The sequence below is a fragment of the Setaria viridis genome, chromosome 8 (assembly GCF_005286985.2).
Source record: "Setaria viridis chromosome 8, Setaria_viridis_v4.0, whole genome shotgun sequence".
NCBI lineage: Eukaryota > Viridiplantae > Streptophyta > Magnoliopsida > Poales > Poaceae > Setaria > Setaria viridis.
Genome location: NC_048270.2, coordinates 34,890,222 through 34,918,204, shown reverse-complemented (window position 1 = coordinate 34,918,204; position 27,983 = coordinate 34,890,222). Strand labels below are relative to the sequence as shown.

The following is a 27,983-nucleotide window of genomic DNA, read 5'->3' as shown; positions in this document are numbered from 1 at the left end:
AGTTCTGAATTCCATCGTCATCTCTTGACAAGCGTAATGTGTTTTCACAGTCATCAACGAGAGTTTTCCCTCTCTTCAGATGATAAGCTGTATAGCAAATCACTTCCTTTGTAGCTTGTCACACCGGGACCAGAACTGAACAGGTGCTGATTGTTAGGAACAGCCAACAATGTTGATGATGCTTTGCCACTGCCGGCACGCCAGACATCGAAATCTGTATTTTCCAGGAGACCGTTGGAGGCGATCCTTGCATCTTGGATTGGTGCGATGCATTTTCCCTTCGCAAACTTAATGCAAGCCTCCTTTGCTGCCATGAGACAAGCAGACATCTCTCTCTTTCTTCATAATCAGTCGGGGCAGCTCCAAATAAGCCTTTCCACCAGGGGGGTTTGCATTTGCGTGACGCAGTAGTGATTGAGCACCCAGATCGTGCACCAGCCTGCAAAGTTGTTCAGCAACATATGGTTATTGCATCTTAAAGGGGAAAAATAATGGAACTTGTGTGTGTTTCATATACATGTAACGTGCGTGTGCATATGCATTGTAACGGCTGGTTAGTTAGGGAGAGTGTCATCCCCGTGGTGACTGCACGCTCAGCTAGGCTAGCGCGCGCAGACATGTAGGCATGATGACCTGCTAAACTGGATTGTGGATCCACTGACCATGCAATAGTGCAAATCTGCTCCCTTATATGGAACAGGACCCCATAGAGGGCAGTGCGTTTTGGCAAACACTTTCAGAAAAGGTTTCTTGTGAAACATAATATAGACAATTAAGTACACCACAAGAACTAAAGCAAGCGCAAAATGTGATAATATATGCAACAGAAATGAAATATATGACAAGAAGCCTTTCAGGTCTGCAGGGCGCTTGTATTACTGGATGCAGTAACTAAGCACCCTGATCGACTGAAAAGCTACGTAACATCAACGACATCATGTTATTGCATTTTTAGGGGGAAAAGGGACTCTTATGAAATAGAATCTAGCACTAAGCACACCACACAAATTAAAGCATGTGTCAAATGCAAGTGATACATGCAGCACAAATGAAATATGACAAGTGCAGCCTATCAGATCTGCAGGAAGCAATGTTTCTACTACAGGAAATACAGTCATGCATAAAAGCAGCATAACTAGATTTGAGAAAATTTGAATTTACTTCTGAGATCATTTATTGACATGTGTAGCTCTTCAAAGAGCAGCACGATGACATGAAATTTGACAAAAGTTTCTCGGTAGATAATGTGACCATTTTATATTTACATAAAGGCCAGTAACACACGGGAGAATCACCAAATCTCATACAGTGTGTTCTAACTGCTAACTGTGCTTCCCACGTGTCAATTACAAATCGTCTGTTTAGGTGTTGACACTATATTAAATGAAAAATCCAACATGAGAAATGCATTTGCCTCGTGTACTGTGGAACAGTGTCAACCTCAACAACTAAAGCTAAGCAGCCATGAGCTGGTTTGCTCCCTTTACTATATGCAGCTGCTATACTTACTGACTGGCAGAACTTGAGCCAGCCACCTCGGCCAGTTGCAATGGTAAATTTACATTTTAGATATGAGAGGAAAAGAAAAGGAACACAAATAAACTGCCTGTCTCAGACATGAAACCAAAGATCAATAGCATCTGAAACAGAACTGAAGTGAATTTAGATTTCAATTGAAGAAGAGAACATAAGTTGCATATAACTGGGAAGGTAAATTCTGAATAAGAGAAAACATAACTCATCTGACTGAAAAGTACAGTTATTTTGTGTGTGTAAAAGCATGCATATAGATAATGTCATGGAAAAACTGTTGGGGAGATTATTCTCCCTAAAGACAGAGCAGCAGCATTCAATGAAACAAGCAAACAATTAATCGTCTGACAAAACACATTACCATTTCGCTCAATCTGTAAACTGGCAAATGGGGCAAAACCAAGTCCAATAGAATAAGCTCAACTAGTCGGCCTTTTCTAACTCCATAAACAGCATTCCACAAAGAAGCCATTATGCTTCAGAAAGCACAAAACCACAAGGGAAACAAACATAATAGTTCGGCATTATGGTCTTATGGAGCATTGTCAACCCCAACCACTGAACTCCAGTAGCCAGGAGCTGGTTTGCCCTCTTTGATATCTGCAGCTGCTAAACTTACTGCCTCACAGAACTAGAGCAAGGCACCTCGGCCAGCTGCAAGAACAAAACATAATCCCAACAATCCAAAGGCAAGGTTTACCGCACTGATAGCAGCATCGACACTCCAGACATCGTATAACAATCTAAGCTACGAGCTGAATCCGTTTCCATCGATTAGTTTTTCTTATAACATACCTATAAAATATTGCAAATGTATACTATAATGAAGCTATGTTTTAAGACAAATCTACTCGTATCATCCAAACATCAAACCTGAGCGTGTGAAAAGTATTTTGTAGTCCAAGTTTGAAATGGTTTACTTCGGACAATCTCAAATGTCAATAGCTCATTTATAAATGGAGTGAGTACTTCTTTTCTTGTGTGTAAAACTATGTATAACCTATTGTAGCTAATATTGTGGGGGGGAAAAAGTAGTGGCAGTTATTTTCTCCAAAGACAGAGCACCAGGATTCAATTAAACAAACAAACTATTAATCGTCTGACGAAACACACTATCATTTCGCTCAATCTGTAAAAGGGCAAATGGGCACAGAACAACGAAAACATGTCAAATCAAATAAGCACAACTAGTCTGTTTTTTTGTGACTTCATAAACAGCATTCCACAAAGAATGCATTATGCATCAGAAAGTACAAAACCACAAGTGAAACAAACATGGTAGTAATACGACGTTATGGAGCATCGTCAACCCCAGCCACTGAACTCCAGTAGCAAGGAGCCGGTTTGCCCTCTTCGATATCTGCAGCTGATAAACTTAGTGCTTCGCATAACTACCGCGAGGCACCTCGGCCAGCTGCAAGAAAAAAACATTGGGTGTACATTTAGCTTTTATTTATAGTGAAATCAAGTAGAGCCCCGACCTCCATCTCTTGGGTGGCATCATTGCTTATGGTGGTTTTTGTTTAGACCACATGGATTTCCCTACACTGGCAACAAATTTGTGAAGTCGTACAAGTTGGAAGCAAGTGTGACACCCGATTTAAAATAAAACCAAGTGCTATGTATATGTACGTTAGGATCAAATTTCATACATATAGTGACATCTATCGTACAGGTTGGATAGTTCTACATACAAGGCTGGACACCGAGACGTATCTGACATGAAGAATACGGTGAAGGACGTCGTGGTCTACATGGAAAGGCACGAACTAGTCGAGGATTAGGAAACTCTCTGTAGTAACAGAGTAGGACATCCCTAACCGCATCCGACTAGTATTCTTGTAAACAACCAACACTATCGGAAACCGGCTCTTTGCCGAGTATTTTGATGTTTGCCGAGTGCATTCCCTCGGGCACTTGGTAAACAGACTCTTGCCGAGTGCTACGCAAAAAAGACTCGGCAAACAAACTCTTTGCCGAGTGTTGAAAAAAAATACTTGGCAAAGATGTGGGTTTGCCGAGTGTTTTTTTGGCACTCGGCAAACAAGCTCTTTGCCGAGTGGTTTTTTTGCACTTGGCAAAGAAGTAAGTTTACCGAGTGTTGTTTTAGCACTCGGCAAAGAAATAAGTTTTTTTCTCTTCCGGCCTTGAAACTTTTTCTACTCTCCACATACAACATGTGGTACTCTATGTTAAAATTTGGTGCATTTCTGGATCTGTTTGCTATATTTAATTAATTTATTGCATTTCAAGAAATTTTTTGGTATAAGTCAAATTTGAACTGTAAGTGATTCAAATTATAGAATAAAATGAGTAGAAAAATGATATTCATGTTATTGAGTTCAGATTGAGGCCTTACCCCGGAAATGAAAAGAAATTTCGAACATCTTCTTCAGTAAACACGACCACGAACGTGTGGTCGAATGGTTTTTAAATTCTAAAAAAGCAAACGAAGTCTGAAAATTATGAGATTTTGTCATGATTGATGATATCATACATGGAGGCTCTGGTAAAAAATTGAGAAGGTTTCGCACATTTTATCATGTATGATGTTTACAAACTGAAGCATCTTAGAAGAAGAATCGTAGCGTTAAGAAAAATTCGGTAAGATTTAAAGTCAAAATGATGGTCGAATTGGGGTTTGACTTCAAAACTTTTTGCAGATTGTTTCATGTGAAATTTTGGCAATTTTTTGAAACCATTTGATAATTTTAGTTTAGTAAATGCAATTATAAAATTTTAATTGATATAAATTGAATTTGTGCTCGTATAAAATAATGGAATAATATTTGTATACAAAACAAATATATATTATTAACTGAATTTGACAAAATATTTTTAAAGTGCATCGAAATAAATTTAGAAAAGCACGTTATGGAAAAAAGGGAAATGGAAAAAATAGTTTGTGCACGATACGCATTGATCGGGGCACGCGGCAAACTCGAAACGGTATAAAACACCCGGCCGGCCCCTCCGCTCCAACGCACGGGCCGTCCCTCCCGGCCGGCGCCGCCTCCCTCCCTCCATCCTAGCCGGCGCCACCCCCTCCCATCCCTCTCCCCGCCGCCGCCCCTCCCTCCCTCTCCCCGGCCGGCCCCTCCCCTCAAACGCACGGGCCTTCCCTCCCTCCCGGCCGGCGCCGCCGCCTCCCTCCCTCCCGGCCTGCCCCGCGGCCGCCGCCGGCCCCCGGCCCCCGCCACCGGCTCTCCCTGCGCCGGGCCCCTCGCCGGCGTCCGGCCCCCCGGCGGCCGGCGCCCTCCCCCCGGCACCATCTCATCACTTGGTAAGGTAAAACATAGTTCTTGTAAAGTGCTATTGGCAATGTTCAAAGTTGCTTTAACACTTGTTGCCGATGCAAAAAATTATCAGTTCAATACAGCTGTATTATATAAGATCCATGAAAGAGCTTGAGTCCTTCCGTGGGCACACCAAGGATGTAACTGGTTAGATTGCTGTTACAATATTAAAATTCTTATGTTCCTTCATATGTTTTAAGATTTACTCACTGCAAGCACACATTCTATGGATGTTAGAATAGTGGCTTATATTTTTTTAGGAAAATATTGTGCCCACTCTTGTTTGCCAAGGTTGTATTGAATGGGTCGGTCACTCAATTCCTTCAATTTTACAGCGTTGGCATGGCATCCATTTCATGAAGAATATTTTGTACAACTTCAATGATTAGGGCAAATGTAAGGTACAAAAGCATAACTTATGTACAACTTCATGAAATGGATCAGATTACTGAAATTCCTTCAATTTTAGAAGCAAAGTTTATTTTTGTACCTAAGGCATGACATAGTACTATCATATTTTCTTCTACTTTCAGGCAACAAATGGTTCAACAATCAGTTCTTGTACAGATGCACATGCATGTGAGTACTACATTGACAATATGACGTGTCCCATTTTTTGGATTGGTTGCAAGAAATGTAAATCGAAGCTATGCTTTGCTTTGTACCGTGATATTATTAGGGCTGCTATTTTTCAGCCAGCTATGCTTTGTACAGATGCACATACAAATTAAGTATTTTGTGATGCTGCTGAACGATGGTGGCATTATATTGTAGATTATAAAGAAATCTCCAAATTTACAACAAGACTTGTTTTTGCTGCTATTTTTTATCAGTTGAGGCGCTTTTTGTTTTTTAATCTATGTGCCATCTTTCCCGCTCTGCCGAGTGTAACACTCGGCAAAGATGCCTCTTTGCCGAGTGTTTTTCCTATAACACTCGGCAAAGCTTTGAACTTTGCCAAGTGTTTTTTCCATCTTGGCACTCGGCAAAGCCGTTGTCACCATCTTCTCGCCGTCCCTGTAACTTGTTTTTTGCTGAGAGTCGATTTAGCACTCGGCAAAGTTTTTGCTAAGTGTCCGACAAAAAACACTCGGTAAAGAGCTATTTGCCGATAAAATCGAAGCCGAGTGACGTTTGCCGAGTGTTACACTCAGCAAAGCCTTTGCTGAGTGTTTTTGGGCTTTGCCGAGTGCCAGTGCAATGTGTAACCCTACCCCCCTGACAATATAAGGCGGGCAGGGACCCTCTCCAAGGCATCGCAACTCAATATAATCCAATACAACATACAGGATGTAGGGTATTACGAACACCAACAGCTAGCGCGCTAGGTAGGGGGACTCGTCGAAAATCCCTTGGTAAATTCGATGGGACCAATCGTCATCAAGCCCGTCGTCGCTTTCAAAGAAGGCCTGACGTTCATTTTCGGCTCCTGAATCTGCGTCACAGATGGTGCTGGCAACTTCGATCGTCATATTGCGCCGGCCTCGGAGAAGAAGCAACACGCCACGAAGCTCCAGTGCTCAGCTCATCTCGTCAAAACATTTCGGCGAAATTTTGATCTCTGACCTAAAAGAGGTTGGGGGAGCGATTCCGAGTACAACTCGACTCCTTCCTCCAGTCAGATTGTTTCGCATGAGCAGGCACCCAAGCCATCGTGCGAATTGGATTACAACATAATTCAAGTCCCGTTCGGATTCCGCAACGCGGCTTCTACATACCAAGCTGCCTTGTCCAGATCGTAGTCCATCATGGACTCGGTCGAGAACCCTGATTATACTACTTAGATTCGATCAAGGAGCTCGACTACTACTCAGACCTGATGGAAGACCTCAACTATTACTCGAATCCGGTTGAAGAAACTCCTTTATCAGGTCCGCAGGAGGACCTAGTAATCACATCTACTCCGCAAGGTAGATTCGTCTACTAGCCTAGCATGAAGCTGCCTGCTCTTGCCACGACCGACAAGGCATGTCTCATCGCCTACCTTGATACTCTCCCATATTAGGAAGGAGCTCCTCTGTCACCTATCTATGAAGAAGGCGGCATCAAGGGGGCATCACCTCAAGTTCGGAAAGTTACTCTCCGGAGCGACAGCTCTGTCCCCTGATCACCGTTGCCGCAAGAGGAGATGCCGCGACGCCACATCAGAACGCTTGTTGTGAAGATCTTTTTTTGATCGCTTACGGTTTCGTAATAGTGACATTTCGATAGGAAACTCAGTTTTGAAGAAATGTGGAAGGATACGAGCAACGAATAACAACAGGACCTAGCAGGGCACCGTGTTCTGCGGAGCAGAGTTACGCACACAACAGAATAAGCACACCGAAACAGAGCATTGGATCACTACTTTCATTGCACGCCGAAATAGAGCATGTGCGTCCTAGTTGCGAAGCGACTATGCATAGATACTGACTTCTATGCTCTGACGTCTCACCAGCTCACATGATGATAAATGTGAAAAGCTGCAAATTACACAAAAATACAACAGCAGGTGTGGTAGGTGAGATGTCACCAATTTTCCATCGTGCTAGAATCTCAAGGGAAAAAATACAGCATCTCCTAGAGCGACAATCACAAAGCTATACCTGTGACATTTCCATTGAAAACTGAGTAAAAAACATCACCACTTATAGGAGTGGTACACAGATCATTTGCATGTGTCCAGGATTCATTTACTCATAAGGCCGGGCAATTTGATCTCTCTGTAAATGTGAGGAAACCGAGGAACCTTTTAACAAGGAGCAACTTTTCATGGGCGTTAACTCAAAATCTTTTCTCCAGCTCGCTATTCCTCAGGTGAATCCGAGACAGACACTGAAAAAAAATATTTTTGCAGTAGTCTGACCATGGTCCATCACTTCAATCTGAGAAATATAATGTTCAAAATAATCTGAGAAATATGGGGAAAAAATGCAAACTAAGCTCGGAAGAAAGGGAAATAGGAGAGAAGCAAGGAATGACAGCAGAAGCTAGTACACCTCAATCATATAGATTTATAACATGGCGGGGATGATTGGGATGCATTTTAGCTGCATGCGTCAGCGCAGCCTTGCTTGCTCCACCTCCTCCTTGCTAGTACCATCACATAGCAGGGCAGCCCTGACAAACCGCAGCGATGGCAGGTTCCCGGGCCCAACATCCCGCAGATAAAACAAGAACCAAAGCTCTCCAAGCCTTGGCATTGCTCCATGCTGAAATACCACTGGCCACACAAATTGCTCGAAGTAACACCTTACAAGGCACGGGAACGCACCACCAACAACAACGAAACCCCCAAGGATACCGAGGTTCTTATTGTCCACCTCCAGATATAGAGAGCGGAGAGCTGGCAACCTCCCAAGGATTTCGAGATCAACCTGATGTAGCTCCCTCACAGCAATGGATAGCCCGATGAGATCCAGAAGAAGCAATAGATTCACCCAAGCCGGCAGTGTTGAAAACCAACAGCTATGTATTGTACGCAATACACGGAGATGTCGAGGGGCGACCCAAGCATCAAATCCGCCAATGCTACATTGACCAGGATCGACCCTGATATGTAGTTCCTGCATCTTTTGTAGCTTGCATAGGCACTTCAACAGCTTGTCGTTCCACTCGTCCAATTCAATGGACAACTGCCTCAGTTCAGTTAGCTGGCCCAACTCTTCTGTAATGTTTATGGTGGAGTCATAAATGCCTAACAATGACAGCTGTTCAAGGCATGTCAGGTTTCCAATTCCGTTTGGCACTCTTGTAGACCGGTCAATGTATAGACACATCAACTTTCTTAACTGGACAACACTCGAAGGCAACCTGGAAATTTTGTTGAGCGTTACATCCAATGTTTGTAGAAATTGCAGGTTTCCTATTTCTTTCGGGAGCTGATAAATACCTGTCTTACATAGTCCCAATTACCTCAAGTGATACAGATTCCCAAGGTACTTAAGGCTACTATCAGCTTGCGAAAGGTCGTAATCCTCTAAATCCAGAACACGTAAAACTTGGGAGCAGCCAAGAACTGACGCTAGAGAAACCGTAGCTGGAAAGACAACAACTGACCTTGCATGTTGCAAGCTCCATTTAGCTTGAGCCATCATGTGACTTTGCTCGCCATTCTGAAGGGACAGCCTTCGAATCTTATTTGACTAAGATGTACCTCCCATATCACTCAGGATAGTAACAAAGTTTTCTTCACTTAACAATGAGCAGATAAGATCAAGCACCATATCATGTACATGACACGTTGGTACCATATCATCTGAACTATTATGCATAGGTTGGATCATGCTTCTATTTATAAGCTCAGTGAAGTAATTCTCTCCGAGTTCAAATAGGCTCTTCCCTGATTTTTCACATTGGATAAAATCTTCACCTATCCACATCATTATCAAACGATCTTTCTCAATTTCATAATCTTCAGGAAACATGCTTAAATAGAGCAAGTAAGTCCTTAGATGGCATGATAGCACATAATAGCTAAATGACAAAATCTTTCTCATATTCTCCATATCTAGATTGTTTTCACATCTTTCTTCTTCTTCATTATTGTCTTTGTTGTCATTACCAAATATTCTTCTAAAAAATAGTTTCTGAGAGTTGTTTAGAGAAATGGGCGGCAACTTGTAAGCACAGCCAGCTTGTTCAGCAATATTGAGAATACGAGTAGTTGTGATTATTTTGTTTCCAACATTATTACCAGGCAAAGCACGTTTAATCATTTTGAAGTCCGAGATTTTCCATATGTCGTCAATAACAACGAAGTACCTATACCAGATAATTGAAGAAAGCCATGTTACTAGCAAATTAATCTTTATAATAAGTTTTTCTCCTATAGAATGTTTAATTAAACTATGCTAACTAGAGGGCTATTAAAGATTTAGTAAATCAAGATAGTATTGAAAGGAATATCACTAGTAGAACCAGACCACATGGATCGAGAAGAAAACAAGCGGAGGCAAGACAAGACCAAAAGGGGCTATAGTTGACAGTAGAAGTCACATGAACCCAGGAAGTGGCAAATAAAAGGAGCAAAGACAAATATGAATGTTACTAAGACTAACACCTATTCATGTAGGTCCTTAACTCTCATCCATATCTATTTTTCAAGCTGGCGGTATCCGTGCCATTGTTGCATGACCGATAGAGATGCGAGTATCCTTGCCGACTTGTAATAAGAGCCAGTGAGATAGTAGAACACCAAAAAGGTAGCATGAAAAAATCCGTAAATTTGGATGTAATCGCCGATCTACAAAATAGATGTGTAAGAAGTTTTCAGGGATCGAAAGGACATCCTCCCCATCATACTATCCCTTCTTACCATGTAATCTAGATTTCATTGCTAACAGCAATGGAGAGTTTTCTTCCTTTTGACCCTCGTCATCTAAATTTTTAATCAATTATATAGCCATCTAAGTAACTTTAATAGTTGTAGATCTCGCTGAAACCTACAATTGTCATATGAAGTCTGAAAAAAGTTACAAATTTTAAAATAAGGCAAAATTATAATTACAAGCGTGCAAAGCATCAGCACTGGTCTCGTAATGAGAGGCATAAGGATAACTAACATGCATACTTAACTAGCATCCATACTGGTGAATAATACTTGGAGACCTACCACTACTGGCTCACATTATGAGTTAGCATGGATAACATATCCATATCGGTTTCAAATTTACTAGACATATGAGCTGATAATGAGGAGCCTGTTTCTTCTAGTAATGAAATCTGATTACTAGGTGCTGCAATGTCCATACTTGAAAATACAAACAAACAAAAAGATAGATATAAACAGATGCCAATAAAGTGTACTGAAATGCTTTCATACCTCTTATTCTCGAGGAATTCTCTGAGCTCTCCGGCAACATCGCTGCTCTTGTTACTTTCCCTCCCGACAAGTTGACAGAACAAGCGCTTGAGTAATTCTTCCAGGTCAGGTGTCTGAGATACCGAAACAAAAGCTGCGCACTCAAATTGTGCTCTAAGCTTTTTATACACCACATCAGCAAGAGTTGTCTTTCCCAGGCCTCCAAACCCAACAATGGAAATTATCTTGTCTTGCTGCTTGGACACTTCATTGCCTTCCATCAGAATCCGAATTATCTCATCTCTTGCCTCCTCAATGCCATCAAGCTCAGTCACCTTATCCTACTGATAAAGTAATCGAGGGTCGATTGGGACATGCTTAGCTACATTACTGTTTGATAACTTGTACCGATCATGCCGCTTGGCCACCTCTTCAACACGGCTCTTGATGTCTCTGATTTCAGCAGCAATGCCATGGCGAACCATGGCCTTTCTGAAAAAACCAACACTTCTATCAATGAACTTCTTGATGCCACGCAGCTTGGCCTGCTCATTGCCCTCTCCACGGACCATGAATGTGTCAATATTGTCCTCTATATCGTAGGACAGCTCTCTCAAATCCTTGGCCCAAATCTTGTCCTGAATGTCAAGCTGGTCAGCCGGTGTGTTGGAAACTTTCTCAAGAGCACCCTTCATGCTCTCGAGCTCAGCTTGGAGGAACCTGATCTCTCCCTTCACCCCCTTCTGCAGCTTGTACTCACCGACGAGCAGGTCACCAAGCTTGGTGATGACGCTCGGCAGTGCCCCTGTCACCACCTCCTTGACCGGATCTGCCTCTGGGCTCAAGGAGCGAGATTGTAGTGGGTATGAGCTATGAGCAGCCGTGGTGTATGGAGTTCAATGGTAGTGCTCAAGCTATGTATTGAACCAAACCACGCCTCGTTGCTCTTGCGACGTGAAAAAAAAACCTGGCATGGCTGTACGCATGTCTGCCAGCTCGATCGGATGCAGATGCCAACGCCCAACAAAAAATTGGTGGTCCGTGGCAGGTGCACCTGGCGCACCTTGGATGCCGCTGCCAGTGCCTCTAGATTGTTTTTCCTATACTATATTTCCTATCAAGAAAATAAATGTTAGAAAAATTTTAAAGTTATGAGAAAATCATTGTTTAATTATTCTTTCTAATCACATCCTGAAATTTAAAATTTCTAGGTGTGACAGCACTCCATAGAGAAAACCAACAGAAATATTTGACTTAGTCATAGTTTTAGTTCTTGTTACTTCCATGTGGTGTCCATTTATGGCGTTCCAATTTTCTGATCCATCTTCTTGAGCAGTAATCGGATTCTCACACTCTAGCTTCTATGTCGTAGTAGTAGCGGCATCACAGAAACAAGTAAACCATTGTAGCAATCTGAAGCGTTATGGTTACCTTACAGACAGTATCTTCCAACGAGAAGTGATTGATACTAAGAAGTATCGATCAATAGTAATAATCTTACATAAGTAGTTTTGTTTAGATGATCAACCGGTTTATAGTTTAAAATAACCACAGTGGCCAATGAGATATAAAGTTATTGCTTGGAGAAAGCTAGACATGGAATAGAAGACAGAGAACTATCAGTCAATCAAACCAACAGATTGACAGACAAGAAGAAAAATAACATCTACTAGTTAGAGCTACTAGAACTAGACAATTACCTGAATAACTGAACAATTAACTGATATGGTACTGATCAGAGGGTGATGAGGATGCGCCGATGCAAGTTTTGTTGCTTCCAACATCAAGAGAGGTTCAACAGAAACGGGTGCAGTCCCTAGCATCAAGTTTCTTCTCTCTTTCCATGTGATCAATAGCTGCAAATAAGACATGTTTTCTGAGAAGAATAAGGCAGACATCAGACCCCTCTCCACAGCCAGCGACATACCATGAGCAGAGAAGATCAAAGCTAAAGGATGCTATATGCAACAACAGAGGAGCAGCTGGAAACTGAAGAGAACTCCCTGCTGAAAGCTTCGTCTTCGTCTTCGTTTTATGCTAATTCTCTATGGAAGTTAAGTAATGTAGAAGCATCCAGGGCTGCTGGACCACGTCTGTGATGAAACTAAAATCCATCCAGGCAGGCGGTAACTAACGAAAACCTTGCCATGGCACAATAAACAAAGGGCCACTTGTTCGTATGGTATCAATATCAGACAAGACTTTTCAGAAACCCAACGACTAATTCCATCCTTGTTCAAGAAGCCATCAAGTCTAAGGAGACGAAAACAAATTAACCACTCCATTGAAAGCAACATATATGCTACCAACTCTTTTGAATATCTAGTTGATCAGAACGACCTTAACATTAAGTAAACCTTGGCCTTTGGAAAATCGTGTTGAGGAGTAGATTCTAATCAAGTCGATCTTGGTTTGCACAGATATAGCCTGCGTTCCAGACCTGCAACTAGCCATGAAGTACACACCCACGATCTCTCAACACTCGTAGAGAAACCTTTCCCAAGAACCCAGATCGAGGGGTCTGCAGCCACAAACCATCGCAAGCTCCCTCCCCCTCGAGAAATTTGAGATCTCCCCGTTCCGTTCCCCACGCGCTGCCGGTCTTCTCCCTCTGCCTCCGCGGGTTGGGTTAGTGGGCGGAAACCCTTCTATTCTTGCGGACTTCAACTTGGTTGTATTGGGAGCTGCTGCTGGCATCCCTTCAGGACTTCCAGGTTAGTGCTTTTACAAGCTCAACTGCTTTTAGAACACAAATATGCATTTACATTGATCTGTTGAAAATAATGATTATCATTACTTCTTGCAAGAGGTGCTTTGACTAATATATTACTGTGACCATTTCTTATCTGAAAAGTTATGTGTTCTTCAACAGAGTGAGTGAAATTTACACGTTGTCTGGAAAGGAAAAATTACATTGGTTCTCATTGACAGTATTTTGTGACTTACAGAAATGGGTGATCAAGAAAGTGGAGTTGAAGACCTAGAGCGCATACTTAGCGATGTGAATGCAGAACCCATCACGATACCATATGCGGTAATAAAATCAGTTACAAAAAACTTTGCTCAGGTTATCGGTGATGGTGGGTTTGGAGTGGTTTACCTGGTATGCTATTGGATCTTGTTTGCCTTGCATGTTATGTTAAACAGGGAGGTTAACAGTGGTATACTTGCCTTGCATGTTATGTTAAACAGGGAGGTCTTCGAAGCGGGATGGTTGCTGTGAAGAAGCTTTCCATATCAGAAAGTTTTACTGATAAGCAATTTTTGGACGAAGTTGCTTGTTTAAAGAGGGTAAAGCACAAAAATATTGTAAAATATATAGGCTACTGTGCAGATACACAAGGATATCTGATGGAAGTAGATGGTAAACAGAGGATTGTTGAGGTGCAGCAAAGATTACTCTGCTTTGAGTATGTACCAAATGGAAGTCTTCACCATTATCTTCAAGGTATAAATTTGCAATATTATATTCACCATGTCAACTCACAAAACAAGTACCTCATGATATCAGTTATCCATTCACCTGACTGTGTGAGAAGTGAGAAGTGGCTAACTTTCAAAAACTTTATCATGCCTAGAAATTTGCACTAGCTACTGCCGTGTATTAATTCCAGCCCTTTGGAATAGTTTTAAAAATTTTGAGGCATGTGCTCCACTCAGATAATATACTGGGGATAATAAGTTTCAACAACTCCCAGAGTTCAATGCTCTTAACATCCACTGTGAGAAGTGTATAGTGTTTGTAATCCAAATATTTTGAATATGAAAGTTTCATTTACGGTTTGCTCCTTTTGTTTGTGAAAATTCACTATGAACAATGGCACGTTAATAATTTGAGTGCTCCTTTGTTCACTTGTACAGAAAGCATTGGTGGATATGAATGGAGTATTCGTTATAAAATAATTAAGGGAATTTGTCAGGGTTTGCATTATCTGCACCAAAGACGCATTAATCATTTGGATCTCAAACCTGCAAATGTGTTGCTGGGTGCTCACATGGAGCCAAAAATTACAGATTTTGGTCTGTCAAGGTGCATTGATGAAAACCAGTCCACAATATTCACTACCAACTTGCGTGGAACACCGTAAGCTCATCTTATCGAGACCTCATTGTCTTTCTTGAAACCAAATCTGTGAATTTTACACCGTAATGCTTCAAACCATTTTATTTCCTGCAGAGGATATATCGCACCAGAATTCATAGATAAACAAAAAATATCTTTCAAGTCAGATATATTCAGTTTGGGCATTATCATGACAAGGCTGTTGATAGGGAGTAACGAGAGTATTGCTGAAAATGTGAGAATAATTTTCCTGCCTTTTTAATACTTTTTGACTTATGCCTTACCGATTGATATACTTACACCCAAAGGCTTTGCTTCAAAAGTTCACAGAGGAACCTGAAAGACAGGGAACAATTGCCATGCCCCAATATGCTGATCCATCTCCTCTTGTTTGGATTCCTTGCATAATATTAGTCAGTGTTTTGCCAACTTGTGTATGACCAGAGAGACAAAAAAGGCTTATCTTTCACGGTTTGCCTCTAGTTCAGATTGCCTCTAGCTTAAGTATTGTTCCCAGGAAAGAGCCACCAAAAGAAGGTGAACTCGAGCAATACTAATCTGACAAAATGAACACTGGTAAACAGGCATCTGGCAGAGCGCTGCCTGTTGCGTAGGAAGTACCGGTGGGAAACAGGGGGTCGAGGCTTGAAGGAAGGGCGACGGGGAGGCGCCGTGCTGTTCACACAACGTCGAGCAGGGAGATGAGGAAAACGTGGGAAGCTGGGCAACGATATCTTTCTGATATGATTGCTTGATTAATCCCTAGTATAATTGGGTTTATATATCACCCCTAAAAGGAAAATCCTAACTGATTACTCCTTGGCCAAGCAAGGCCTGAACTAACTCTATCTCTTTCTTATCCTAATCCAACTCTAACTGGGCTCATCCACTTCAGGCGCCTGGGCTTGCTGCTGCTGCATGCGCCTCCTGTAGGGGATGCCCACCATAACATCTCTCCCCGCCTTGGCAAACAACTCGTCCTCGAGCTGAAACTCCGGGTAGGACTGCTTGAATTGTGTCAACGGTTCCCAGCTTGACTCTCATTCATGCCAGCCCACTGAACACGAACATCCTAAATGCCGTGCCGAACCCTAGCCTATAGTACCTTGGTCAGCAGGGGAAGGAAACGGCCATTCTCCAACGCAGGAAGTGGAGGAGTTTGTACCGGTGGATCACCATGGAATCACTTGAGGAGGCTCCACATGGAACACATCATGAATCTGGGCACCAGAAGGAAGGTGCAGCCGATAGGCAACCTCGCTAATGCACTCAAGAATCTGAAACGGCCCTGCATACTAGGGCCCCAACTTTCCCTTTGGACGATCAACCAAGGACAGGGCTTGGCGGTGAAGAAGACGCAGCCACATCCAGTCCCCAACAGCAAACTCCAACTCCCTGTGATGGTCATTGTAGTAGCGCTTGGAGTATTCATGTGCTTGCAGCAAGCGATCTTGAACTTCAATGAGGAATATGTCGTGTTCCCTTAGCAATTCCTCCACCTCAGGTAGTGCTGCTGTACCTGGCGAATATGGTACCATGGCCGGAGGTGGGCGACCGTAAACCACATGGAACGGGGACGTCCGGAGGGCTGAATGGAAGGATGTGTTGTAGCAATACTCGGCCCAAGGCAGCCAAGCCAAGCAACCCATGCCCGAGGGCAATCACCGGTGATGCACCGAAGACCGAACGAACTCCCGGACTAAGCGGAGACCATGGGGAATACCGAAATCAGCGCACAGCCACTGGAGAGTCTTCTGAACCCCTTCATGACCGACCGTGTGCGCCAGATGGAGCACCATGCAAGCATGCTCCGACACTTCAGGAAGAAATATGCAGCCACCATAGAGAACCAGGCCATCTTGGACACTCCAAGGATCACCTAGCCGGCCAGCCAGAATGTCCTCTTGGGCTGTACGCAGCGCATCTATTTTGTCCGTGTCATGCTTGATGTCGTCCAATAGCTAAAAGGATAGACCAGAAATTGTCTGTACTACTACCCTCTGGGGTATCACGGCGTGACAATGCATCAGCCACTATATTCAGACAGCCCGAGCGGTACTCGACGGCAAAATCATAACCAAACAGCTTGCTGATCCATTGGTGCTGAGGGATAGTAGAGAGACGCTGATCAACCATGTACTTGAGACTGTAATGGTCAGTGCGGATGATGAAGCGGCAGCCCCAAAGATAAGGCCGCCAATGACGCACAGCTTGGACTAACCCAATCAATTCTCGCTCATATGCCGCAATTTTCAAGTGTCGAGCAGCAAATGGCCGGCTGAAAAACGCAATAGGACGAGCTCCCTGGTGCAAAACAGCACCAAACCCGGACCCTGAAGCATCACAATCCACTAGGAATTCCTTGTCAAATGCGGGTAGCTGCAAAACAGGAGCTGTGAACAGCGCCTTCTTCAATGCGGACATGGCTGTTTCAGCCTCAGTGGACCATAGAAAACCCTCATTGCGCAGGAGCTTAGTCAATGGCTCGGCAATGATCCCAAAATCCTTGATGAATTTGCCATAATATCCTGTGAGGCCGAGGAAACCGCGGAGGCTGCAGGCTGACCGTGGGGTCGGCCAAGTAGTCACAGCAGCCACCTTCTCCGCATCCATGGCCACACCATCCCCCGAGATGACATGGCCAAGGTAGGCGACGGACTGTGCTCCAAATGAGCACTTGGAGCGCTTTGCAAACAGTGAATTGGCACGGAGCGTGGCAAGGACAGCATGCACATGTTGCAAATGCTCCGCCCAAGTGTTAATGTAGGTTAAAATGTCATCAAAGAACAAAGAACAAAATAGCGGAGAAACGATCGAAGCACCTCATTCATGAGACTCTGGAAGGTCGCCGGTGCATTGGTCAAACCAAACAGCATCACCAAGAATTTGAAGTGACCATGGTGTGTGCGGAACGCCGTCTTCTCAATGTCGTCCGGGTGGACACGGACCTGATGATAGCCTGAACGGAGGTCCAGCTTGGTGAAGAAACGGGCACCTCGTAGTTCATCCAATAACTCATCCACCACCGGAATAGGAAACTTGTCCTTGACAATTATGGAGTTGAGAGCTCGATAATCTACACAAAAGCACCATCGGCCTTCTTCACAAGCAATACAAGTGCTGAAAATGCTGAGGTGCTTGGGCGGATAATGCCTTGTTCCAACATCATCTGACACTACCACTCGAGCTCATCCTTCTGAAGCTGTGGGTATCGATAAGGCCAGACTACCACCGGAGCTGTGCCAGGCAATAAGTGGATATGATGATCACAGGCGCGTGATGGAGGCAGACCAGACGGGTCCTGAAACACATCTTCAGATTCCAGCAGCAATCGATCCATTAAATCAGCACCCACACCACTAACGGCGCGCACTGCGGGCTCCTAAATATCATCTCGGGCAGATCCAATTCCCTTCCAAAATACCCGACGGTCACCATGCTAGAAAGCCATACACAGATCATCGAAATCCCACAAAATCAGGCCCAAAGAACTGAGGTATTCTACCCCTAGAATCATACCGAAGGAGCCCAAGGGAATGGCATAGCAGCTGATGGAAAACGCCTCCATGCTGATGGTGATAGGAACGTCCAGGGCACGGCCTTCACAGGCAATCTTGTCGCCGTTGGCCACGCCGACATGCAGACCCATACACGGGTAGATGGGCATGCCCAGGTGATAGGTGGTGGCGCTGTTGACAAAGTTGTGGGTGGATTCGGAGTCGAGAAGACCACGCCCTTGTACTGGATGTTGAACTGCATCGTATCCTCAGTTCGGATGCCAGTAAACACATGGAGGGAGATGATTGGCGTGGCTTCATCCATGTTGTGCTCAGGGGACTCCTCGTCATCGTAGTCTGCAACCTTAATGTAGAAGAGGCGCTAGCAGTGGTGGCTGCAGGACATACTGCTCGTCACAATTATAATAGAGGTCCTGCTTGCGGTAATCCTGGAGCTTGACCAGGGACAGCCGATGGAACAGGCGTGATAGGGCAGCGGCGCCCGGCAGTGGGGGAGCTGGCGCTGTTGCTATAGATGTCGGAGGAGCACCACGCGGTGCTGCTGGAGCAGGGAAGGATGGCCAGGCTGATGAGCGAGGTGGCCGGCTGGGAGTAGAATCCTCCGGTGCGAGGGAACAGTGCTTATAAGCCCGCACCAAAGACATGGCTGCCTGCAGGTCGTCGGGGTCCTGGAGCTCAACATCGATGCGAATCCGCTCTGGGAAGCCAGCTGTGAAGAGCTGCACCTGTTGACGAGGCGCCAAGCGATCAGCATGGCACAGAAGAGCGAGGAAACGCTCCTGGTACTCGGCCATCGTGGAACGGAACTGCAGCCACGCCAGCTCGCCCAAGGGATTACTCCGGAGAGGTGGACCGAAGCATTGATTGCACAACATCTTGAAATCAGACCACGACAGAGGCCCAGAGTTGCGTTCCAGCATGAAGTACCAAGTCTAGGCCATCCCCGTCATGTGATACGACGCCAGCCAGACTTTATCCTCCTCCAAGGTGTGTTGGCCACGGAAGAATTGCTCGCAGCGATGCACCAGCCAAAGGGGTCCTTCTTGCCATCGAAAGTGGGAAACTTGAACTTGTGGGAGCAAGGAACGGCCTGCCCAACGACTGATGGACCCGGAACAGGAGCATTATGTGCCGTGGTATGCAGTGGCAGTTGCGAAATAGGGGATGGAGAGGGGGGAAACTGGATGTTCAATATGGAGGCGGGCTGAGAGCGCGCAGGTGGGGGAACATAGCTCGTGTGGGCGACGGCAGTAGCAGCGGCGGTGGACGCAGGGAGTATACTGCCATCATTGGGCATGCCAAATGGGTGCGCCATCTAGAGGGCAGCAGAATCCATAGGGCATTTCTCCACCTCAGCGATGCAAAGGTGCTGAGCGGCGAGCTGCTTGGAGATGTCCACCGATTGACATTGGATGGTGAGCAAGATGGAGTGGCTGCCCTCTGGTTGGGCGCTGGTGGAACCAGCGGTGACGGCATCCGGATCAGGGGACTCAGCACCCGGCACCCCTGGTACCAGATTGGTAGAGCGCTGCCTGTTGCATAGGAAGTACTGGTGGGAAGCAGGGGGTCAAGGCTTGAAGGAAGGGCGACGGGGAGGCGTTGTGCTGTTCGCACGGCGTCGAGCAGGGAGACAAAGAAAACGTGGGAAGCTGGGCAACGATATCTTTCTGATATGATTGCTTGATTAATCCCTAGTACAATTGGGTTTATATATCACCCCTAAAAAGAGAATCCTAACTGATTACTCCTTGGCCAAGAAAGGCCTGAACCAACTCTATCTCTTTCTTATCCTAATCCAACTCTAACTGGGCTCATCCCCTTCAGGCGCCTGGGCCTGCTGCTGCTGCCTACGCCCCCTGTAGGGGATGCCCACCATAACACATCTCTGTAATTTACAGTCCTACATACAAAAGTTAACTACAACAAATCCATGATGGTCCCCATAAACACTCAGCAGGACAAGCTTGATCTTCTGGCTGGTATCCTAAATTGTCAAACAGGTGCTTTTCCTTTCACCTACCTGGGTTTACCTCTGGGATTACGTAAACCTAATATGCAAGACTTTCTCCCTTTGATCAAAAGAATAGAAGGGAAATTAGGTGGAATATCATCTATGCTTTCACAAGGAGGAAAATTACAGTTGGTGAACTCTGTGTTAACATCATCAGCTATGTTTCAGATGGCCACTTTGAAACTACCTAAAGGGGTTATCCATCAGATTGACAAATTCCGCAAACACTGCCTCTGGAGAGGCTCAGATCTAACATCTACCAAACCATCCAAAGCTGCTTGGCCCTTAGTTTGCTTACCCAAATGTCAAGGGGGATTAGGGGTGCTCAACATAATTACACAGAATGAGGCTCTGTTATTAAAGTTCTTACACAAATTTTTCTCCAAAGTTGATTTGCCTTGGGTACACTTGATATGGGACAAATTGTACAGCAATGGTACTCTTCCGGGTGTTCAGAAGAAGGGTTCCTTCTGGTGGAAGGATATCGTCAAGTTGCTACATAAATTCAAGGGTTTTGCATCTGCTCGGATTGCGGATGGAAGCACTGTTCTGCTCTGGCAAGACTCGTGGAATGACCACTTCCTACAAACTGAGCTTCCCCACCTCTTTTCCTTTGCCCGGAACAAAAATATATCGTATCACAAAGCAATAAACACGACAGATCTCGGTTTGCTGTTTCACTTACCTTTATCCACAGAAGCTCATTCGGAATTCCTTATGCTTTAGGATTTTATGCACAATATAGTCTCACAGAATGATTCTGATACTTGGTCTTATATCTGGGGATCCTCAACCTTCTCGGTCAGTAAAGCATACAAGGCATTAACAGGACAAAGGGAAACACACCCAATACATCGCTGGCTGTGGAAATCGAAATGTCAGAAAAAACACAAAGTCTTTTTCTGGCTTCTGCTTATAGACAGGCTAAACACAAAAGATGTCCTACAAAGAAGGGGGATGCATTTGGACTCTAACGTCTGCAAAATGTGTATCCGCCAAAAAAGGGAGACGGTAACACATCTATTTCTAAGATGCAATTTTGCAAAAGCCTGCTGGAATTCGATTGGGATTTCCTTTGTCTCCACAAGATCGTCTGTTCATATCTTCAATCAGATTAGAAGGCATTTGAACACCTCCTTCTTCATGGAAGTCATCATCCTCATGTCTTGGAGTATTTGGACTACAAGGAACTACTGGACTTTTAATAGTGTGGATCCTTTGACTTCAGGAACTCGATCTAAATTTTTTTCTAAGCTCTCGTTGGTGGCTTCGCATAGGATGAACCCTGTTTTAAGTCAGGAATGCTTAGATTGGATCCACTCCCTCTGAACCTCCTCTTTGTTCTTTGTTCTTTTACTTTTCTCTTGTTTTTTTGTTTTGGTGTTTTTTGCTCTGTAACCTTTTCTGACCCTTTTTATTAATATATTTCAGTAGGACTAGCCCCTCCTGTTTCTTTCAAAAAAAAACTATAAACCCTGAGGAAGTGATTTTTACATACTGAACTATCTTCCTCTTGTGAAAGAAAAAATTAGTCTGTGCTATGTAGCAAACTTCAGGCCTCATATGGAGAAGACTAGACCCCACAGTAATATTAGACCTCAGATCACAGCACCTAAAAGTTCAGAAACAGTAGCAAACCAAGTTTTGTAGTTGAGAAAAGTGAAGAGGGGCTTTCTAGCCATAACCCAATACTGACTACAGAGGAATGAGGGTCTTAAAGATTGAACAACAGCTAGTCTTATCTTGCATAGATTGGACAGGTAGCAAATGATGAGCCGGCCAAAGTTAGAAGATGTTGGTCAAATGGTCATTCTGACTTGTGCAACTATACATGGGGAAGTATCTTTTATCTCAAATTTACCATCATTCTGAACTTCTAATACTGCTCCATACAAAAAAAAATTACCATTAAGTTAATACAGTTTGGTTGCACATTCTAAGGTGGCAATTCTTTAAATGGAAATAGTATTACCATAGTATTACCATTAAGTTATTTATTAATCATGTAAAAAAATTAATCTTTAAGAGCCATCAAACATCTGTAGTGACATATATTGAGTGTTACTTTTTATTTCTTTAATATATACATGCTGTCTTCCTTACAACATATTGAATTTTCCAGTGGCATGAATCATTACATGTAGAGTGCCAACAAATGAAGATATGCATTGAAATAGCACAAATTTGTGCAGAATATGATCCATCTAAGAGACCTACTATCGCTGACATAATTCTTAAGCTGAATAAGACAGAAACCATGGTTCAAAAGGTTCCTCCAGATGTTAATGAGCCCAGAAATGATCCAAGGTCTTCATTATACCAGGTATGACAACAATCAGTGGGATTAATCTTTTTGTGATGATATCTTATGTATTATGACTTTCAGGTTGTGAAAAGATTCTGGGCACTGCCCACACAAACTCTTCACGAATATTCTAGGTACACAAATGCTAGTTTTCTGAACTGAATGAACTATAAGATTGTTTTATTGATCTTAAGCATCCTCTACTTAATATAAGTTTGCTCAAATATTTGCTTAATTTGCACGAGCCTGGTTCCTTTTTTTTGCATTTTCTTACAAGAATCAGGTAATATCAGGGCAAGTTAACTCTCCACCAATTGATGATTCCATAAATTTTATTGAAAACTTAATGATCCGGTCTAGCTAAAATCCCCTACAAATGATGGTTACATGTTGAATCAATTCAGATTTCTATTTGCATGATAGGATAATGTGCAACGTAGGGCCTCTCCAATGGGTGTATCCTAGCTGGTTCTATGCAATAAATGCAGCTATGTATCCTGGTTTCTATGGAACTGCGTTTTAAGCAATAAAATATGGAGGATGAGAGAGAAAGAGTGGAGTGAGGGGTGTGGGTTGTGTTTGTAGATTTAAGAGGCAATTCCTCACAGACCATTAAAAAAGTCTGCAATTCCATATCTACCACTGAAAAACTTTATGCGCCTCTCGTACCATCGGTTCAACTTTTTTTTTGACCTCAGTGCCATATTACCGTCTAGTTTTGGTGTTGAAGTCTCCGTTAGATGCCAGTTATTTGTAGAAATAACTTCAATACCCTGCTTACAGGACGGTCCCATCCATTTTCTTTTCTTTTTCGTTTTGGTTTTTGCCTCCCTCTTCTCTTTCACGTGATTTCATTAACCCAATTTGTCCAGCGAACCGTGGCAGCGAACCGTGGCAGCACGGAGGGTGTACGCTGGCCTAGCCTCGCGGGGTGTTGCCGCTTGGTTCTGGGCTCCTGGCCCCTTCTCACTCCAGTACGAGTCCTTCCTACGCAAGGGCAACATGAAGCTCGTCAGGTGGCCGGCGTGGTGGTTCACAGCAGATGCTGTCCATGCTCCCAGGACGGCGCACCCGATGACCACTCTCGAACTTCTTGGCCTCGATCGCAAACGCCATCCTCGGCCTTGACATAGAACCGGCAGTGTGTGTTCAGCGCACCATTCTTGGCTTCAGAGTGAACAAGATCGATGGCCTTGGCCCCAGGACTTCCGGCACATGGCGGATGCCATCCCAATGATGCACGACATGCCGCGGAGCAAGGGGATGGACGGAGCGCCACGGACGACGCGGGGGCTTAGCAAGAGGACAGGCTACGTGGACGCGCGGTGTGGACGATGCGAAGGGGCAGCAAGAGGGTGGGCTGTGGCGCTGCACGCCGTGGACGATGCGAGGGTGCAGCGAGGAGCCGCACGCTTGGATGGGGCGGTCCGGCAGAGAAAGGGGAAACAGTAACAAGAGGGTAAAATAGGCATTTTCCGCTCGATGCTACCTCTCAGTCCTCCCAAATTAGACGTCAATGGCACTGAGGTCAAAAAAAAGTTGAACCAATGGTACACATCAAGTTCTTCGGTGGTAGATATGGAATTGCAAACTTTTTAATGGCACGTGAGGAATTGCCTCCGAATTCAACCCTTAGTTCTATACATTGGTACCAATATAACATATGACATCAAATTCTTATAGGTCCCATCGAAGAAATATGGTTTGGACGGGGCGCTTCTATACAATGAAAATGCTCTAGGTGCATAAATAAATAAATAATGCATTAATTGCATCATAAATTCGTAGAAGTGATAATCTCTCCTTAGATTCTCTTCTTGATCTCATACAATCTCGCCATGGCTAGCAACGGTGCCACCTCGACAACGGTGCCACAGCCACCGCCGTCAAAGGGGAAGCTCATCACGATTCTGAGCATCGACGGCGGCGGCATCCGTGGTCTGATCCCGGCGACCATCATCGCCTGCCTCGAGGCCAAGCTCCAGGTACTAAGCTGCCGGTGCAGAAACCCAAGAAGCACATACATTGACTACTTGCACATCATCAGCACATTCCAGTATTTTAATTCGTTCGAAATCCATTCTGCACATGATCAATATAGTAAGACTGGTTGCACGTGATGTGAACAATTTCAGGAGCTGGACGGCCCGGACGCTCGGATCGCCGACTACTTCGACGTGATCGCCGGGACGAGCACCGGCGCCCTGCTCACGATGATGCTGGCGGCGCCGAACGAGAACAAGCGGCCGCTGTTCGCTGCCAAGGATCTCACCACCTTCTACCTCGAGAACTGCCCCAAGATCTTCCCACAGAGAAAGTAAGCAGCCATTTTGAAGTTCTCAATCCAGTAAGAATCTGAAGCGATTTAGGGTCTGTTTAGTTTGCCCTCGCTTATTTTAGAAACTAAAACTTGAATACTAAAGTTTAGTCCCGCCTGTTTAGTTGTAGGGACTAAAGAGCAATAAATGTAACTCCTAATCAATACTGCCCCTGCCCTTTTCCCTCCTCCAGCTGTTGCTCGTTCCTCCCGAGCGCCGCCGCATCTTCTCCCTGCTCCTTTCTTCTTCCGCCCGTCCCCTGGCCCCCTCCTGCGCCGCACCCATTCTAAGAGATTCGGGAACTGAAATCGATGTTGATTCTGCAGGGCAGGATGGCTGTCTACGGCGATGGACCTGATGTCCACGATGAGGGGTCCCAAGTACGACGGCGTGTTCCTTCACGACAAGATCAAGAACCTCACCCACGACGTTAGGATCGCGGACACGGTGACCAACGTCATCGTGCCGGCGTTCGACGTCAAGTACCTACAGCCGGTCATCTTCAGCACCTACGAGGCCAAGAACGAGCCCCTCAAGAACGCGCTCCTCTCCGACATCTGCATCAGCGCATCAGCAGCTCCAACCTACTTCCCGGCCCACTTCTTCAAGACCGAGGCTCCCAACGGCAAGTCTCGGGAGTTCCACCTCGTCGACGGCGGCATGGCGGCCAACAACCCCACCATGTTGGCCATGTCCATGCTCACCAAGGAGGTGCTCCGTCGCAATTCGGACTTCCATTTGAACAGGGACTCCGTCGATTACCGGGACTACCTCATCATCTCTATCGGGACCGGGTCGGCGAAGCAGTCGGAGAAGTACACCGCACATCAGTGTGCTAAATGGGGTCCCGTCCAGTGGCTCTACAATGGCGGCTTCACCCCGATCATCGACATGCTCTCCCATGCCAGCTCTGGCATGGTCGACATCCATGCAGCCGTGCTCTTTGAGGCCTTCCACTCTGAGATGAGCTACCTTCGCATCCAGGTATATTTACTGATAAAGCTCAAGTTGTTCTTGATAGCTCCACAGATCTAGTTTGTCGTCGACAATGATATGCATTATATTTGTGTAGGATGACTCGTTGAAGGGGAACACGTCATCAGTGGACATCGCGACCAAGGAGAACATGGAGACCCTGATAGGGATCGGCAAGGTCCTGCTCAAGAAACCGGTGACGAGAGTGAACATCGAGACAGGGATCTACGAGACCGTTGATGGTGAGGGCACAAACGAAGAAGCGCTAGCACGCTTCGCCAAGATACTCTCTGAAGAGCGCACGCTACGCAAGAACAATCTCAACGCGTAATAGCTCTCAGTTACGCTTCGCCAAAAAATTGAGCCCAAGGATCAGCAGCGGTGATAATAATTAGTTGTTTTTTAATAATAAACTAGTGGACGTGTGCCGCAGGTGATAAAAAATGATTGCATACAAGATCATGCATGTATAATATAATAATAAATAGTTACTATATTACCGAAAGTGAAAGTGAAATAACATATAACTAACAATCCAAATTCAAATATTTATTAAAAATAAAGGGGCAGTCTACTGGTCACCCAGGTGTTATTTTGACTGCAATCACCCGGGTGATTTGCAGGGGAATAACATCCAGTTTTAAACTGGAAAAAAATTCAGGTGATGCAAATAGATCTGCCACCTGAAAGTTATGACTCTAAGATTATGATAAGATGATTAAAAAAATATTATATAAACAAGGAAGAGCAAAATAAATAGTTGAACATATTTTTTTTCTATGGTTAGCCAAAGAACAAATAAGTTTAGGTTAGTGGAAACCCTAAAGATGCAAACACAACATGCAAATTTACATGAATTTAAAATTACACAATAAACAAATTGAAATTACAGTAACAAAATCATTAAGAATCCTAATGTAAATGAAATCCTAACCGTAGCTGCTTCATGTTTCTGCTGTAGCCCAAACAGTGCCAAGAAAGCTGCTGGTAGCTGGATACAACTGGCTGCAAAAGCTGTAGCCTGGCTGCACAGCCGCAGCCGCAGCATGCTATACCGAACAAGGCAGGCAGGAGAGAGGCAAGCTGTACCGCAATAAGCACAGGGCGGAGGAGAGAGGCAAGTTGTACCGCAATAAAAGAAGCCCAGCTTTAATTTGATCAGACGGAGAAAAAACAAATCGTCAGATCGGATGGTGTAAAATTCAGGTGACGGGAGCTCTGAATCACCCGAGCAATGTATAACTTTTCCCAAAATAAAACTCTAATAAAACTCTAAATAAGAAAACATCTTATTGTTCATTGTTCGTATGATTGCCGTTAATCATATGGTCGAGTATTATTTTCTTTGACCACCTCCCCGTCCTGATGATTGCTGTTAATCATATGCTCATATACATTCTCCATAGAAGGGTTTTTCAAGATTGGATGTGAATGTTTTCCTAAGTTCCTTGCAAAGTATAATAGTGGATGTCAACAACTTTTTTTATTTCATCACGTGCATCAGCGCAAACTCGTAGCCCTTCGCTGACTCCTGCACGGTCATCAAACAAAAACTATATATAAGTGGAATATCTATCATTTAAAAAATAATAAATCATGATATTAATGAGCATGTTTCCTTATAAAAAAATTAATGGTACTGTGTAAATAAGCCTCCAAAGAATTTGTGGGTGCACATGGGAGAAAAAATCAATTTTTTTTATTTATGATTAAGCTAAGATTTAAACAATGAACTCATACTTCTATCCCGATTGACAAGAACCCTAGTAACCATTACAAACTTATTCTTCATCTCTGTTTCAACAAATTTTGTACTATGCTCCTATCCGTAGGTAGTTAGAACTCGGAGGAGGAATGCGATGCAACAGCTATAGGGAGAGTGATATAATATTGCAACCAATGAAGAAGATGCATAATCAATTGCATGAAGTTTAGACAGGAAGCCCAACCTTTTGTCTTTCAAGCAAATTTCGTTGAGTACCAAATGGACTGTATTGTTGGTAGTCCCAAGGGCAAACCGAAGCAACAACTACAAAGGCATCTTTCTCGGTGCCTGACATAGCATCTGCTAGATCCACTAACGAGGCAGATGAGATCATCATCGTCTTCTCCAAGCTAGAGATCCCGGAGGCCGAGTTCACGGCCGTGCGCGCGTCCACTTTGTTCGACGCCGTGCTCGCGG

At 44.3% G+C, this 27,983-nt stretch overlaps 2 protein-coding genes, 1 long non-coding RNA gene and 1 pseudogene across 9 annotated transcripts; 2 read left to right on the top strand and 2 right to left on the bottom strand.

Moving 5' to 3' along the window:
* Positions 1-4,592: 4,592 nt before the first annotated feature.
* Positions 4,593-5,651, top strand: LOC117833589 (uncharacterized). 2 transcript variants are annotated; one of them, XR_011896272.1, is made up of 3 exons: positions 4,593-4,821; positions 5,165-5,230; positions 5,363-5,651. It is a non-coding gene; the product is annotated as an uncharacterized lncRNA (long non-coding RNA). The 2 variants fall into 2 exon arrangements; XR_004635513.2 differs by lacking the exon at positions 4,593-4,821 and having other exon boundaries at positions 4,828-5,230.
* Positions 5,652-7,143: 1,492 nt separating this feature from the next.
* On the bottom strand, positions 7,144-12,529 carry LOC117866643 (disease resistance protein RGA5-like; annotated as a pseudogene).
* LOC140220296 (disease resistance protein Pik-2-like) lies at positions 10,953-11,597 on the bottom strand. Its single transcript, XM_072290317.1, has 2 exons — positions 11,579-11,597; positions 10,953-11,446 (listed from the first exon to the last, which is right to left on the bottom strand). The coding sequence occupies exons 1-2, from the start codon at positions 11,595-11,597 to the stop codon at positions 10,953-10,955; spliced, it is 513 nt and encodes a 170-aa protein (XP_072146418.1).
* A 430-nt stretch (positions 12,530-12,959) lies between the features above and the next one.
* Positions 12,960-26,306, top strand: LOC117834127 (patatin-like protein 1). Of its 6 annotated transcripts, none has more exons than XM_072290164.1 (12): positions 12,960-13,325; positions 13,560-13,645; positions 13,804-13,902; positions 13,984-14,059; positions 14,473-14,695; positions 14,789-14,909; positions 22,326-22,526; positions 22,590-22,642; positions 24,355-24,493; positions 24,644-24,825; positions 25,153-25,810; positions 25,899-26,306. In XM_072290164.1, the coding sequence occupies exons 2-12, from the start codon at positions 13,562-13,564 to the stop codon at positions 26,130-26,132; spliced, it is 2,070 nt and encodes a 689-aa protein (XP_072146265.1). In that variant the 5' UTR covers positions 12,960-13,325; positions 13,560-13,561; the 3' UTR covers positions 26,133-26,306. The 6 variants fall into 6 exon arrangements, with proteins under 6 accessions (XP_072146265.1, XP_034569638.1, XP_034569635.1 ...); XM_034713747.2 differs by having other exon boundaries at positions 13,560-13,714; positions 14,626-14,695; XM_034713744.2 differs by having other exon boundaries at positions 13,560-13,714.
* Positions 26,307-27,983: the final 1,677 nt, after the last annotated feature.